The sequence below is a fragment of the Hydra viridissima genome, unplaced genomic scaffold (genome assembly GCF_058129835.1).
Source record: "Hydra viridissima isolate aposymbiotic clone 2 unplaced genomic scaffold, HvirCarnegie_v1 scaffold_6, whole genome shotgun sequence".
NCBI lineage: Eukaryota > Metazoa > Cnidaria > Hydrozoa > Anthoathecata > Hydridae > Hydra > Hydra viridissima.
This window is the reverse complement of record NW_028324305.1, coordinates 7,600,822-7,616,318: the sequence shown is the minus strand read 5'-3', so window position 1 is coordinate 7,616,318 and position 15,497 is coordinate 7,600,822. Positions and strand designations below refer to the sequence as shown.

At 30.1% G+C, this 15,497-nt stretch overlaps 1 protein-coding gene across 3 annotated transcripts; it reads right to left on the bottom strand.

Annotated features, from left to right (window-relative positions):
• Positions 1-366: 366 nt before the first annotated feature.
• LOC145190717 (protein adenylyltransferase SelO, mitochondrial-like) lies at positions 367-15,080 on the bottom strand. Of its 3 annotated transcripts, none has more exons than XR_016453473.1 (15): positions 14,575-15,080; positions 14,332-14,470; positions 14,182-14,215; positions 14,000-14,111; positions 13,655-13,778; positions 12,210-12,325; positions 12,017-12,120; positions 11,760-11,883; positions 9,138-9,333; positions 8,931-9,011; positions 8,635-8,823; positions 8,489-8,534; positions 1,189-1,232; positions 958-1,024; positions 367-781 (listed from the first exon to the last, which is right to left on the bottom strand). XR_016453473.1 is itself a non-coding variant. In XM_090090897.1 (15 exons), the coding sequence occupies exons 1-15, from the start codon at positions 14,991-14,993 to the stop codon at positions 650-652; spliced, it is 1,917 nt and encodes a 638-aa protein (XP_089947023.1). In that variant the 5' UTR covers positions 14,994-15,080; the 3' UTR covers positions 367-649. The 3 variants fall into 3 exon arrangements, 1 of the variants encoding a protein (XP_089947023.1); XR_016453472.1 differs by having other exon boundaries at positions 8,635-8,803; positions 9,138-9,323; XM_090090897.1 differs by having other exon boundaries at positions 9,138-9,323.
• Between the last annotated feature and the right edge of the window lie 417 nt (positions 15,081-15,497).

Genomic DNA, 15,497 nt, shown 5'->3' with positions numbered 1-15,497 from the left:
AGAAAATCAGTTTTTCAATTTCGAATTCCAAAAACTGAAACCAAGCCATATGGTTGTAAAAAATCCACGATTATAATCAACTACTCTTTAACTATCTTCACACCAAATATACTTTCATTTTGTCTGAATTAACGTACAAACAGCCGGCAGTGGTAAAAATGAATCTGAGTTAAACTTGAGCTGGGAACATCTATAAAAGTATTGCAATTTTGTTGTATGTAGTTTGTTTTATCTGCAATTTTTAATCAACAAAAGGGAAAGGCGTCATTTTAATTATCCTCCGAAGAAATATTCATGGTGGTTGACCCCTTGCAGAAAAAAAGGGGGATCGATGGCAAGCAGACCACCTTTCGTTTTAGAATTAAATAAAGAGCAATAACAGTATTTATTTTACAAACAGATATAAATTTACAAAAAGAATTTACAAACAGGTATAAATTTACAAAAAGAATTTACAAATAGATATAAATTATCAAGCATCCAACTCGGCTGATGTAACAGTGATTTTGTTGAAGGCTTTCACAAATATCCAAATAGTCTGAAAAAATTCAATGCATCAAATGTTTTTTTTTCTTTTAAGCAGCAAAAAACTGCTCAAGCTCAGTATGCTCATCACGATGACGATTTTTTAACTGAGCGCCTACGAAGATCACGTCACTCGCAATTGGCAAGCCCAAGCCGGTGCTGAGTCGACATATTTTGATAAGTTCACAGTTTCAGTGCTAGGTTCATATGGGTAGCTAAGATAAGGTTTTTTTAAAAGTTCTAATAACTCACGCACCTAAACAAGAAGAAATAAAATAATCAGTTGAGATAAAATCCAAATAGTTTTGTTTTAAAAAGAAAAAGAAAATTATTTTTACTGGACTGGTTATACTTTAAGAAAAAGATATGGTGAAGAATAAAGATAGAAAATGTCTGATCAACAAAAATTTAAAAAACACAAAGTACTTTTACTTTAGAAAAATCGCCCTTTTCAGCATTGTCAATTGCTTCTTGCGCCAAATGATTCCTCAAAATAAATCTAGAAAAAACAAACAAGTATGTTCTGCAAAAGATATTTTTGAAATAATGTAAACAAAATCATTGAATTAATAAATTTTCTTATTATTTCTAAATAATAATAATAATAGTATCAATAATATTATTAATATTAATAATAGTTCGAAAACCAAATAAATAACTTGCCTCGGATTTACGGAAAACATCAGTTTTTTACGGCTATCTTCAAACTAGAAGAAGTAATATATACATATACATACATACATACATACATACATACATACATACATACATACATACATACATACATACATACATACATACATACATACATACATACATACTTACATACATACATATATATGATTTTTGAAATATTTATACAAATAGTTAGCTACTTTATAAGTAATTTAAAAAAGCAGTATTTCTTTTTAAATCTTTAAACTTACCTGAAAATAGATGTGCAAAAAAAAAAACACAAAAAAAAACATGAAGACTATTAATAATAATTATGAATTTGTTAACACAAATCTAATAATTGCATGACCCTTTTGTCACAAAACAGACCTACATCTCGGTTCGATTACACTGAACAACAATTTTAACTTTTTTTGTAACAGAACAGAAATTTTTATGGTGCAGTTTTTCACAAGTCCAAATATCATATTGAAATTGCTGTGTAAGCTCTATTTTTTATGCAATGTATTGATACAATTTATTATGTTTATGCATGCATTATATATAGATTACAATAGAAAATATTTAGTCATTTATATGCTCGCTTATACACAGCTTCTAAATATTTTCTTACTACTGCCCAACAGTAATCTGCCATCATTGAGGTGCTCCATTGACCCTGGTACCGCTTTTCCATCTCAGCCATTACCTGATGAAAGTGTTCAACATGTTTGTCAATCACAAAAGCACAGTTGGAAGGTAAGAAGTCTAGATGATTATGTAGAAAGTGTAGCTTCAATGACATATTGAAGCCCAGTATCTGATTTGAGTCCAACAGGCTCTCAACAATTTCCTGGTAATTATGAGCTCTGTGGCTCCCCAAGAAATTCCTCACCACTGATTTAAAATTCTTCTGGGCAGTCTTCTCATCTTCTTCAAGCGTGTTTTAAAACTGAGTGTCCACCAATAGCTTGCGTTTTTGTGGACCTACAAATACACCTGCCTTGATTTTCTTGAGGCTTAACTTAGGGAACTTAAAAATCAAATAATTAAATGCTGCACCATCTCGATGGAGGGCCTTTACAAAATTTTTCATCAGGCCGAGTTTTATATGTAGAGGTGGTAGGAGAATTTTACTGACACCAGGTTCTAAGGATTGTCTCTTCAGCCATGCTTGTTGCACCAAGCTTGTTGCACCAAGCTTGTTGCACCAAGCTTGTTGCACTGCAGCCCACTGTTCATTGCTCTGTTTTACATTTCTTAATAGTTGTTTTTTACTCTACATAAGCTAACTTAATATTTTTAATGTTAATGTAGACATGCTTAGAAATAATTTCATCTATCAGGAAAGTGGGACCTACACCATACCATGAAAAATAGTTCCAAACTAAGGTACTTCCATCTCCATGTTTTACGGTCTTTTTAGTGTATAATATGTTAAGAGCTTGACTTTGACTAAAAAATCTTATCCTATCGCTATAACATAAACTTGTCTTTATCACTAAACAAAAACATCCCATCCCAACTTAAATAGTATCTGGTAAAATTTATTTTGTAAAATGTTTTTTTCTTAACAATGGTCCTTTGCAAGGTGAATAACTTTTTAAATCTTTTTAAACTTTTTCTTCTTTACCTCGATATTTATTCACATTTTGTACCATTCCCAATAGATACTGAACTATATTTGGTATTTCTCTATATGAAAATCCATCATTCTTCATCTTAACAATAATATTACATTCATCAACAGAACATTTTTCTTTCTGCCCATTTTGTCAATGTTTAGACCAAAACTAAACATAATTTTTTGATGAAACTACACATTTATTTGGTCATAAAATAAGTTCAAACAAGTTTGATGTGCTATTTATAGTTCGTGCTTGAGAAAGTCGAACTTGAAAAATAGTCGAGGCGTTAGTCTTTTTTCTAATATTTCAATGAAAATAATGGTTTTTTTCTTACAAATACTGAGAAAACTATTTTAAACAAAATTAGTTTTCTCAATGCTAATACACATAATACTATGTATGTATGTATGTATGTATGTATGTATGTATGTATGTATGTATGTATGTATGTATGTATGTATGTATGTATGTATGTATGTATGTATGTATGTATGTATGTATGTATGTATGTATGTATGTATGTATGTATGTATGTATGTATGTATGTATGTAATTTTGTATATATACATATGTAACATTTACATATGTAAATCAACAGAGATCACATATGGAGACAGGTCTTCTGAAATTATTGGGCCACTTATAGAAACAGAAAAGAAAACTTTTAAGAAACCATTGATAGCATCTTGCTCATTAACACATGAAAAAGAACAAAATTCTTATTAAAAAAAAATACAAAAAAACAATATAATAAAATTCATGATCTTAATAAAGAACTAATGCAAAAACAAATAGAAATAGCTAATATAAAAAAAAACTCACTCCAGAAAAACCAACAATACAAACAAGAAGAGCATGAAATTAAAATGGAAATTTATCCCAAAAAAAAACAAAACAACAAAATTATTCTATGTGAGGATTATTATTTTCAAACAATATCAGATCCAATTTTTTTTTTTTAGAATGTTTTAATTTATCACTTTATTTTTTAGTGAAATTGTTTTTTTTCATATATAATACTTATTTGAAATATAAAATGTAATTCTTTTGAAATAATATGCAGTATAAACATTTGCAAATTATGTTTTTATTATTAGACCTTTATCCATAATCAGACACAATTTTTTTTATCCATAATCAGACAATATTTTTAGTCTAAAATTTGATTTCTCTTTGTTTCGACAATAATATCTCTTGTGAATGCTTCAGCACCATATTCTTCATTTCTATTTTGTATTTCATTTCTTCCACAATAATCATTTTGTAGGAGGGCAATGTAGTGAAGCACAGAACAGGATATTATTATAGCTATGGAACTTTGCAGTTTTGTTCGTAAAGGAATGTTAAGACAAGGGTATCGTTTTTTTGATATACTAAAACAATATTCAACAAAAACATTCAACATGTGTGTACTTCTTAAGCTGTAATTGTATCTGATTTCATTTTCATTTTTGGGTTAGAAAAAGATGTCATTAAATATTGTTTACAGGGTGCGGCAGCGACTCGCGAACTAATTTTTGGCTTGGTTTTGTGATGTAAATAAAATACTTCCACAATTTGTTTTTGTTGATTAATGTTCAATGACCATCTTGGATTTTAATAAAATTGTGAATAGAAAACATTTTAGTTAAAAGTTTTACAATGGAAGCCAAAAGAACCAAAGCTTTAAATTTGATTCACGCGGGTTTGTCTGCACGTGAAGTGATTCGTGTTTCTGGAGTATCTAAAACTACATTTTACAAAGTGAAAAAACGTGGCAGTGCTGAAAGAGCCAAAATGCCATCTCCAGTGAATAAAAAAGTTGATAAAAAGTTCACAGAAAAGCTAAATAAGCATGTTGAAAAGAATTCTACTGTATCCATCAGAAAGTCAGCAAAATTGTTCAATATTGATGAAAGAACAGTCAGAAGAACTCTAAAAACACTTGGAAAAGTCAGTGTGGCCCAACCTTCATGTCAACTTTTAACAGAAAGACTAAAAACTTTACGGTTGGAACAATCAAAGAAGCTTCTGAATCAGCTAAAAAGCCATGCTTTGTCAACAGTTAAAGTTTTCTCAGATGAAAAACTTTTTAGTGTTGACTGTGTGATAAATAAATAGGCATAATGACAGATTCATAGTACAGAAGGGTGACAAAGCACCACCTGTGTGTCCCACCAAGCACCTTCATTCCATCATGATGCTAGGAATCATCGCTTCTAATGGAGAGAAATGCCCACCAATCTACATCAAAGAGAAAGAAAAAGTTACCTCTGATGTGTATATTTGCTTACTAAAACGCTATGTGGTGCCATGGCTGAAGAAGACAATCCCAGAAAACAATTACATCTTTCAACAGGACAATGCACCTTGTCATGGGTCCAGAAAAACTCAATATCTTCAGGACAATGTGACTAATTTCTGGCCCAAAAACTTTTGGGCACCATCCAGCCCTGACCTGAATCCCCTTGACTATAGTGAGTGGAGCGTAGTTGAGAGTAAGACTTGCAAAAAGACCAACTGAAGTCACTAAAGTCATCAATTACCCTTGCTTGGAACTCAATTTCAAGGGACTATATAATAAGCACCTGCCAGTCCTTCCTTCCTAGGCTTGAGGCAGTGATCAAAAAAAAAGGAGACTTAGTTGAATGTTACGGTGGGAAAAGTATTTATCTTCAACTTTTCTCCTATTAATATACCATGAAAATAATTTTTTAGTACTTTAAAAATTCATTTTGAAAAATTTTCTAAAAAGTTCGCGAATCGCTGCCGCACCCTGTACAAGGATAGCCAGAATTACCTAAAACATGAACATGTTGGCAAGCTTCAAAAATTTGTTTTATAGGTGAGTTAGCAAAAACAAATGGATCCTAAACACTTCCAGGCCATTGAACACAAGCAGATAAAATTTCTTTTAAAGCACCTGCAATGACCAGGCAATTCAAAGAAAAAATCCCTTTTTTCTTCGATAAATTTCTGTGTTTTCTCCACAAGGAATTCTTATAGGAATGTGTTCCATCAATTGCTTCTATACATCCTGGGAATCCTTCAATTTGGTAAAATCTAAATAATGGTTGATAAATATAAATATTTTCTTTATCTAAGAAAAGTTTGAAGTTTGTATGAAATAGCAAAATCAGATATCCATGAAAACTTCTAATCACTTTTTCTGAATTATTAAAGAATCAGCTTCTGTTGGAAACTTTATGTACTGATATCTTTTGTTAGCCATTTAAATTGAAATGTTCTTAACCACTCGACAAACAGTTGACTGATTAACATTCAGCACCTCCAAATCTCCTACTCTCTCTAAAAGAGTTTATTTATTGTTACTTGAGTATATTATTATTTGTTGGTATAAAATGTTTTTGCACAATATTTTAAAAGCACAATATAAAATCTACGATAAGAAGGTACCATTTTCTGATACCATTTCTTGAATATCTACTCAGTTGGAATGAACCAGTAGCATAAAATGAAAATAAAAAAAAATGCAATAACCAGTTGTTGAACAGATGAAAGAGGGCACCCTCAATTGTTAACATTGTTGTTAATAATGTCATTAGCTAATAGTATAATTGGTTTCTTTGGAAAATCTGAAGCGCCTTTTAAATTCTATATCGTTGTAAACTTCTAAAGGATTGGCTCTGTCAATAACAAACCTTGGTATGTGATTTGGCAAATTTCATTTTTGAACGTTTTAAAACAAGTTTTCTTAAAATACTTCATATTGTTGTAACTACTTCTCATGAACTCTCTTTTACTCCTTTTACATGTATCACTTCTTTGTATAACAGGAACTATTTATTACTAAATGGAATACTTTTATACTGTATCACATAAACATACCTTAATCAACAGCCTTTGATAATGCTAGGAAATTCAACCTGCTGATAAGCATTTCTAATGGCATCAAATTATGACATGTTGGATCATTACATACGAGTTACAGGATGTTCTAAAAGACACACGATTTCACAATGTTGGTATTTAGTTTTCTGTAATAAATTCATTGACAAATATACTTTCACAATGTAATCTTTTAATTAATCACGTCAATATACCCAAGTAACTCTTTTTGCTTGGTAAAATCTCATTTTCATACCTTCAAAGGTTGTGATAAGTTATATAGTAATAATAAAGTTTTGTTACGCATCAGCAAAATGATAATGGCGGTTTGTTTTTTTTTTTTTCAAGTTTGGTTTCAAGATTGGTCTGGAGCAGACATGAAAAAATGACTTGAAAATTCAAAAACTCTTTTTAAATCTGACTTCAGTTCAAGTTTGCTTCTTGCATTCCGTTCAAGTCAGACTTCAGATTTGAAGTCTGACTTGAAATTTCAAGTCCGCTTCTTGCATTCTGAAGGAATTTTTGCTTTCTCAAGTCTGGTTTGAAGTCAGACTTGAAAACGTTCTATTTTTGGCGGTTTTCAAGTCTGACTTGAGTTGAAGTTCGATTTATGCATTCGCTCAAGTCGCACTTAAGGTTTGAAGTTCGACTTCAAATTTGAAGTTCAGTTCTTGCATTCCACCTTAAGTCTCTGATTAAAAATTACTCCTCATTATATTAATTTATCCATTTAAATAGTAATATATATTTTAAAGCTTGTTTCTAGGAAATTTAATTTCAGAAAAAAAAGAGCTACCAACTCTTGAAAAGAGAATTAAGTTATTCTTCTCTATGTCACGTTCGAGAGTTCTGAACAAGTAAAACGAGAGTGGTTGACAATTTAAGGAGACAGGCAACATTCATGATTGAGAGAGATTGGACTGGCCTTGCTCAGCTGTGACAGAAAAGGCAGTCGAAAGAGTGACTGAGCAGCTTGTGAAAACAAGCAATCACTCAATTCGAAAGGGCACTGCAACTCTGGTCATGAAACAGACCAGCTATTACAATACCGTTAAAGAGTCAGACCTTTGACCCTTCAGACCAACCAAAGTCTAGGAGCTTAGTGAAGATGACTTTGATAGACAAGTGCAGATTTATGAAACACTATTGGACAATTTTTCCAAAAACCCAGGTATAATAGACAAAATTTTGTGGTCAGATGAGAGCCAGTTTACTTTGAATGGAGCTATATATCACAATAGCTGCTACTGGGCCTACTTTTATCTGCATGAAATATTCCAGGTAAGCACATCTAAAGAAGAAATGACTTCAGGTGGACTTATTGGAACATACCTCTTTGATGGTTCCCCCACTAGCAAGTCCTATCTGGAAATGCTTAAGATAAATGTATGGCCTAAAGTTAAACACCGTTGTCTCTACTTTCAACAGGATGGAGCACCTTCCCACTATTCACTTGTAGTGAGAGAGTGGCTCTATCAAAATTTCTTTGGTCATTGGATTGGCAGACAAGGCTTTTTTCCTCTGGGGCTACTTAAAGGATATAGTATACAGGGACAAACCCTCTACACTTGTTGAGCTACACAGCCGAATTAAATAAGCCTGTGTGGAGCTACAGCTATCGATGTGAGAGAAAGTATGCAGAAGTGTACCTGATTGATTGAAACTCTGCATAACAGCAGAAAGAGCTCATTTCGAAAATTTTCTCTAACTTATATACTATCAATAATTCTACTTTAAAATAAAATACATATAAATCCATTATCTTAATTTCTTTATTTAACTATATTTCATCAAAGACTTTGTAAAGACGGTTTAGACTTTATGAACACCCTGTATATATAAAATTATTATACCTCTTCTAATGTATTAGCTTTTTCGGCCTCAATCACCAATCTTTTTCTAAACGATATTTTTTGTTACAAAACTTTTGTTTAAGACAAACTTCAGGAAAAAAAATAACAATTTGACAACATAACATATCAACATTTTATCAGCAGACCTATATGATGTTAACCATTCTTTCCACAAAGTTCGATCTTTTGTAATTTTTCTCTCTTGATTTAAGTTTTTTAATTCGTCTTGTTGGTCATAATGTTGAACCATAGCTTGAAGTTGACCCATCTCTAGGCCCAAATGAGAAAGCATGCTTGGATTCCTCTGTACCATATCTATAATCATTTTCACCTGACTAAAAAAAACCTTTCATAAAAAAAATGTCCAAAAAAATCTTTCACAAGAACAGTTCAATACAAAAACAAAAAAAAATATTAGAAGTCATAATTTAAAAAGTCATACTTTAAATCAACATTAGTTAACTGTCTTTCTTTGAAGCTCTCTACATCTTGACACTCTTTAACAATCTCTTCAACTATTTCACTGAACAAAAGCCATACAGATTACAAGAAATTCAAGATTACATTAAATACAAGATTACATGAAATAAAAGACCACAAATATTGTACTTAATTAAACAAATGAAAATTATAAAATAATTCAAATCACCAATCATTTTCTTTGAGCAATGAGAAACCACAGAGTATCTGAAAAGTGTTTGTAAAATCAGATGCGGATTGCTGCATCGTATACAGAAGACTTTGTATGAGTTTCTCATCATTAGCATCATTTGTTTTTAAACCAAGCTTGTCTTTCATACCTTTATAATAATGCTGACTGAACTCATTGTTGTACCTAAAATTGGCTTTCAAAAAGTAATACAAAGTTTAAGATTACAAAATAATAATAATGTCTAGTACAAAATTTCACCTAACTTATGATTTGGGTTGGTTATTGTAAAATTGGTTGAAATTCAAAAAAACCTGCTTCAACTCAATTCTTGAGTTGTTAAGAGTTGTTGAAGCAAGTGCCTCAACAACTTCTTGGCTTTAGCATACACAACCTCAAAAGAAATTTCATTCCATACACGACTTTCCTTAAGCTCAATTTGTCTAGCATTTTTTCCATATGCAAAAGTCAACAGAGTTAACACCTAAAAAAGGCATTTGTAAATCTTTTAGAGCAATCAAATCCATTTTTTCCATCCAGATCAGACATATTTACTTTTTTAGCAGGTACTGAATCCTGTTGAAAATAATATCATTCATCCTTATACATCTTCATTGTAAGGTGCTTAGATTAATGCAAACTATTTGTATAATAGTTCTATTTTTTGTATAATAATTTTATATTTGTATAAAAGTTTTATATTTGGTCACAAGAAGAATATTGTTCTGTATAATAGTTTTACATCTGTATAAAAGTTTTATTTGGCCACAAGAAGAAAATTATTCTCTATAATAGTTTTATATTTGTATAAAAGTTTTATATTTGGCCACAAGAAGAAAATTTTTCTAAACCTAAACCAATATTTTGAGTCATTTGAAACCTCTGAACTTGTAACAGATTTTGAAGAGTCCTTTCTAATAATGCCACATACACTTGATTACTTTGGGTATTAAAAAATATTTTCTGATTTTAAATGCTGACTTATTAATCCCTGGTTATTTTTTTATTCTAACTATATATATTTTTTTTTTTGTAAGATGTACTGTTTTTTTTATACTTTGAAAGCTGAGATCATACAAAATATTTTTGTTTAAATGTAATTTTGTATGTTGCATCTTTAAGTTGATTACAATGTTAGGGTTTGTGCTGGATTTGTGCACTCTTTTTCTTATCAGAAAACAAAACATTTACCTATTCTTTGCCCTGTGTCATGTGGTCCTTGGTCAACTTGGGCTTGTATGAAAGGTGCAGTGGTTAAAAAGTTATTTACATTTGAAAATAGATAAAAGTAATGAAAAATTTAGCATTATACTTTCAATATTAATATGACAAAGGTAATAATGCAGCACAGGCTTGTGAGAAAATTTTTGATTTGTATGGTGAAGTTTTTTTTTCTCTCAAAAACAGCTGTGAGGAAATGGTTTGCTTACTTATGTTCTGGTATTTTTATTGTGAAAGATGTCTCACACTATGTCATCAGTAAAAAGCAAATAAGATTTTGAGTGTGATAGTCATATGAGCAGTAATAGGCTTATCAGCAGTGTTGATATTGGTATGGAACTAGGAATTGATCAAAAAACTGTTTTGAATCATTTATGGAAAGCCGGCTACAAAATAAAGCTCAATATGCAGGTTTCTCAAGAGTTTAATGTGAAAAGCATGTAGACAGAATTAAGATCTGCTATGTACTGTTAAAATCCAATGAAATCAAGCCATTTCTGAAATATGTTATAATCAATGATGAAAAATGGATCTCATACAACATGGATAAGCAGTGGTAAGTCATCAAAAGCGCTTCTAAAGTGAGGATAGCTGCTGAACAAGGTATTGCTGTGTGTGTGGTGATACTGGAAAGGAATTGTTCATCATGAACTACTTTCAGTTGGTCAGACAAATGATTTTCAAATCTATCAAGGACAAGTAGAGGGATTGCGCCAGGAAAAGAAAACAACCCAAATAATAAAAAAGGTGTTGTCTTTCATCATGACTATTCCCAACCACACATTTATTAGATGACCCATCAAAAATTGTAAAAAACTTGGATGGGAAATTTTGTTGCATTCACTGTATAGTCCAGACATACTACCCTCTGCCTATCACTTGTTCTGATCTCTGCAGAGTTTTCTAAATGGAATTAAGTTGGTTTCAAAAGAAGCCTGTTCTTCACTGATTGCATCATGGCTCCACCCAAAAAATGGAAAGCATTTTCAATAATAATTGAGCACATTTGGTTTAAGTAAGTTAATTTTCACACTACAAGATAAAACAGTTAAATTTTACCAAAAACAAACTTTTTCCCAAACCAAATACATTCCACATAAACTTTATGATAACTATATGGAGTTATGGTAATCTCACTGAATGTAGATAACATCTGACTGATACCAAATCATTTCATTTGTTGTTGTTTTTTGTATCTACTAAAAATCTAAACTTAGTAGATATTTACCATAAAAAATAATGAAATAATGAGTATATTGACCAATCTTAAATAACAACTTGGAATGGGGGTAAAGACAAAAATAGAAAAAAAAGATAATCTATATTCAACAAAGAAAATACACTGAAATAAAAAAAAATCTGAAAAAAACATTTTGGACAACAAAATTCAAACAAACATACATTTCATTGAGAACTTTTTTAGTATCATCTAAGGGGACTGCACTTTTTATAGCTTCTGCAAGTTTTAATAAATTCCATTTACATATTTCTGGCTGCTTTTTATATGTATATCTCCCATTAGTGTCTGGTAAAAAAGATAATTTATGTAATTGGAAAATATTACTTGTTAAACTTAGCCAACTTAACATCTCAATAAGTAATTTAAACATAACAACTTTCAAAAAAAGCAGTAAACACTAAACAACTAGCAAGCTCACCTGATGCATTGCAAATGAAATCTGAATTGAAATAATCCATAAAACCAAATGGACCATAGTCAATTGTCAAACCAAGAATACTCATGTTGTCTGTGTTTAACACTCTAAAAAATTGTTTATTAAATTAACGTTTCTTTTTTCAAAAATATCAAATCACCCTAAAGCTAAAATTAAAAAAAAAAAAGATATTTACCCATGACAAAATCCAACGCATTGCCATTTTGCAACCAGCGAAGCTGTTCTTCTAACTATTTCTTTAAAGAATTCCATGTAAGCATCTACTTTATTCCCAGAGTGCTTTTGCCAAATCTTTTAATATAATATAACAAAAGGAAAATAGGATGTCACAATAAGTAAAACTACAAGATAAAATACAAATGTTGTATTTTGCAATAGGAAGTCATAGTTTCCAACTTTATTGCCACAAAGCAATTATATGTTATCTCAAAGTCTGTATTTTTCATTTTTCATACTTAGGAAAAATACACACAAAAAATCAAATGTGATAAGTTCACAGTTTTGTTATATTTCTATTTTTGTAATATTTGGAAATCATTGTGATACAAATGCGAATAAATAAATAAATGATAATTTAAACTAAAGTCATAAATACACTAGGAACATCATGAGAAAGAAGGAAGAAACTGGAAATGTAGTTAATCCAAAAAGATAAGGATACCAGTAAATTACATCTGCTTTTGTAGACAGAAAAACTGCTAACACTACTAAAAGAAACAGACTATTAACTGCCCCAGAAAACAAAAATAGTATGAATAGTTCTTGAGAACATCCAACATCTGTCACAACAGTAAAAAGGTAATTGATGGAAGCAGAATTTGGTGGTAAAATAGCAACAAGAATACCACTTCTGTGGATTCAAAATAAGAATAAAGATTACAGTGGGCAAAGCAACTTGAATAACGGACTTTTAATGATTGGAAACTAAAAGTCAAAGTTTGAAAATTTGGTTCAAAAAGAAGAATATTTGTTTGAAAAACTGTCGGTGAATGGATGATAAAGCAATGTGATGCCAGTTATGAAACATGCTGGAGGTAGTAACTTGGTATGAGGTTGTTTTAGTGGTAATAATACTGTTGATATTGTTAAAATGAACAGAATAATGACAAAAGTGTATTTGGGCACTTTAAAAATTTTTCCATAACTCAAAGCATTCAATAGATCTTTGTGGATACTATTTAAATGAATTAGAAAATGATAAAATAATTGAAAGAGTGATTTGGCTTCCCAAATTACCTAATATTTACCCAATTAAACTTTTATGGTTTGAAATTTTAAAAACAATAATGGCTAACAGTGAAAAAGAAGTAGTAAAACTTAAAAATGATTGACATAAAGTGACAAAAACGAATGGTATAAAAACTCAAAAATTGGAAAAATTATGCAGAATGCAACAAAAATGTAAAGCAGTTATTACTGCTAAAGATTGCTTTATAGACAAGAGCGAGTCATGAAGTAGATAAACTTTTTTCATCTAACTTTATTAATAGTAATAGAGCATATATTTCAAGTAATTTTCTTTTTTAATCTTAGAAAAGTAGTGTCATTTGAATAATTATGGATGATAGTGTGTGTTTATGTGTACACACTAAAAATTATTATGAAAAAAATGCTCCTCACTTCAGGGTAGAAAGTTTTAATAACATATTCCAACAAAGTATGCAATATATCATCTCGCCCAACACTTGGCCCTTTTCTACCAGTTTGTGAATCCATAGGTTTAAATATCTCAAATGAACCAAACCTATATCCAAATTTTAAATAAATATATTTCTTTTCTTTATATTCTATATATATATATATATATATATATATATATATATATATATATATATATATATATATATATATATATATATATATATATATATATATATATATATATATATATATATATATATTCTTATTTTAAAATATAAATTTGCAGTCAAATATGAAATTTTAATAAAGTATTAAAATATCTACCTAATAAATGAAGGAGCAATACGTGAGACAATAGTACAACGCTCCATTATAGGATTACCATCATAAAAAATATCTCTTACAACCTGAGTGTCTGATGTTATACAGCTACCAGCTAAATATAATTAAGTTTTTAAAGTTCCAAACTTAAAGTTTATAAAAGACTTCTTTTAGCAAGAATTTACCTCTTGTTGTGGGAACTCCCAAATGATACATGGCCTATGTAAAAAGGTTATAAAGACTTGAAATAAGTGACAACTTTGAAATAAATATTAGAGTATTAGAAAATAAGATTTTCAAAAATAAATTTAAAAAATTGTAGTAGAGCAAATTACCTCACTACATAAAAACTCTCTTATACTTGATCGAAGCACTTTCCTACCATCAGCATTTCTCGAATATGGAGTAAGGCCTGCACCTTTAAGTTGAAGTTCCCAACGTTCACCTGCATCATTTATAATTTCTCCCAGGTACCTAGATACATTATAAAAACTACTTCAATATTTGAATAAATTTCAAACAAAGAACAAATATGTATTATTTTCATATAAATAAGAAACAACTTTAAATAAACTCACATAGCAGCTCCATCACCCAGCTGCCCTGAAAAATATCCAAACTGATGTCCACAATAACAGTGAGCAGCTGATTGAGATCCATTTAAAAGCTGGTTCCCACTAAAGTATTCTTTAAAATCTTCTTCTTCTTTTATGTCATCCTCTTTTATTCCCAGTAAACTCAATGCTTCAGAGGAATATGCAACAACAACTGGATTTTTTACAGGGGTTGGCTCAACAAGAGAAAAGCAAGCACCATTTACAGTTCGAGAGTGTTTATTTGTCTCCTTATCAAGTGGCAATGTTCTCAGAACAAGGTTGTCAAAATTTAACAATTTAAGAGAACTCATACTACAGTGTTGGCGCTGAAATACCCATGTTATACAGATATATGAAACAGTCGGTAAACTAAGTTTTTTCAAGATTTGAGATATAAACATGTATGGTACATAAATATATCAGTATTTCTCAACTTCAAACAATATGTTGATACTTTTAATATAATTAAAACAATAAGAAAAGAACCAAAATGTTAATAACTACTATGTTCAGCAATGAAAGTTAGCATCAATAAAACAATTGTAGAAAAAGCAAATATAAAAGTAATGATTATAACAAATTTATCAGTTATTATCATTACAACCATATCAAATTATTTATTGTCTAGTAATGCTCTTACAATGCTGCTAAAACTCAGTTAGGATTTTAAAAAGAAGATTTAAATCTAATTGCAAGTTGTATCACATTTCAAATAAAGAATACTTTATTGTAAAAACAATAGAACATATTTCAAACCCAATGGTTACTTGTAAATTGCAAGAGTTTGCACTTAAAAACTAATTTTTAAATCAATGACCCTAATTATTGTGTATAGCACAAAATAGAACTGGTTCACACTTAACTAAAAAGAAGTAAAAAGAATTTAAAAAAAAATTTATTGTAAA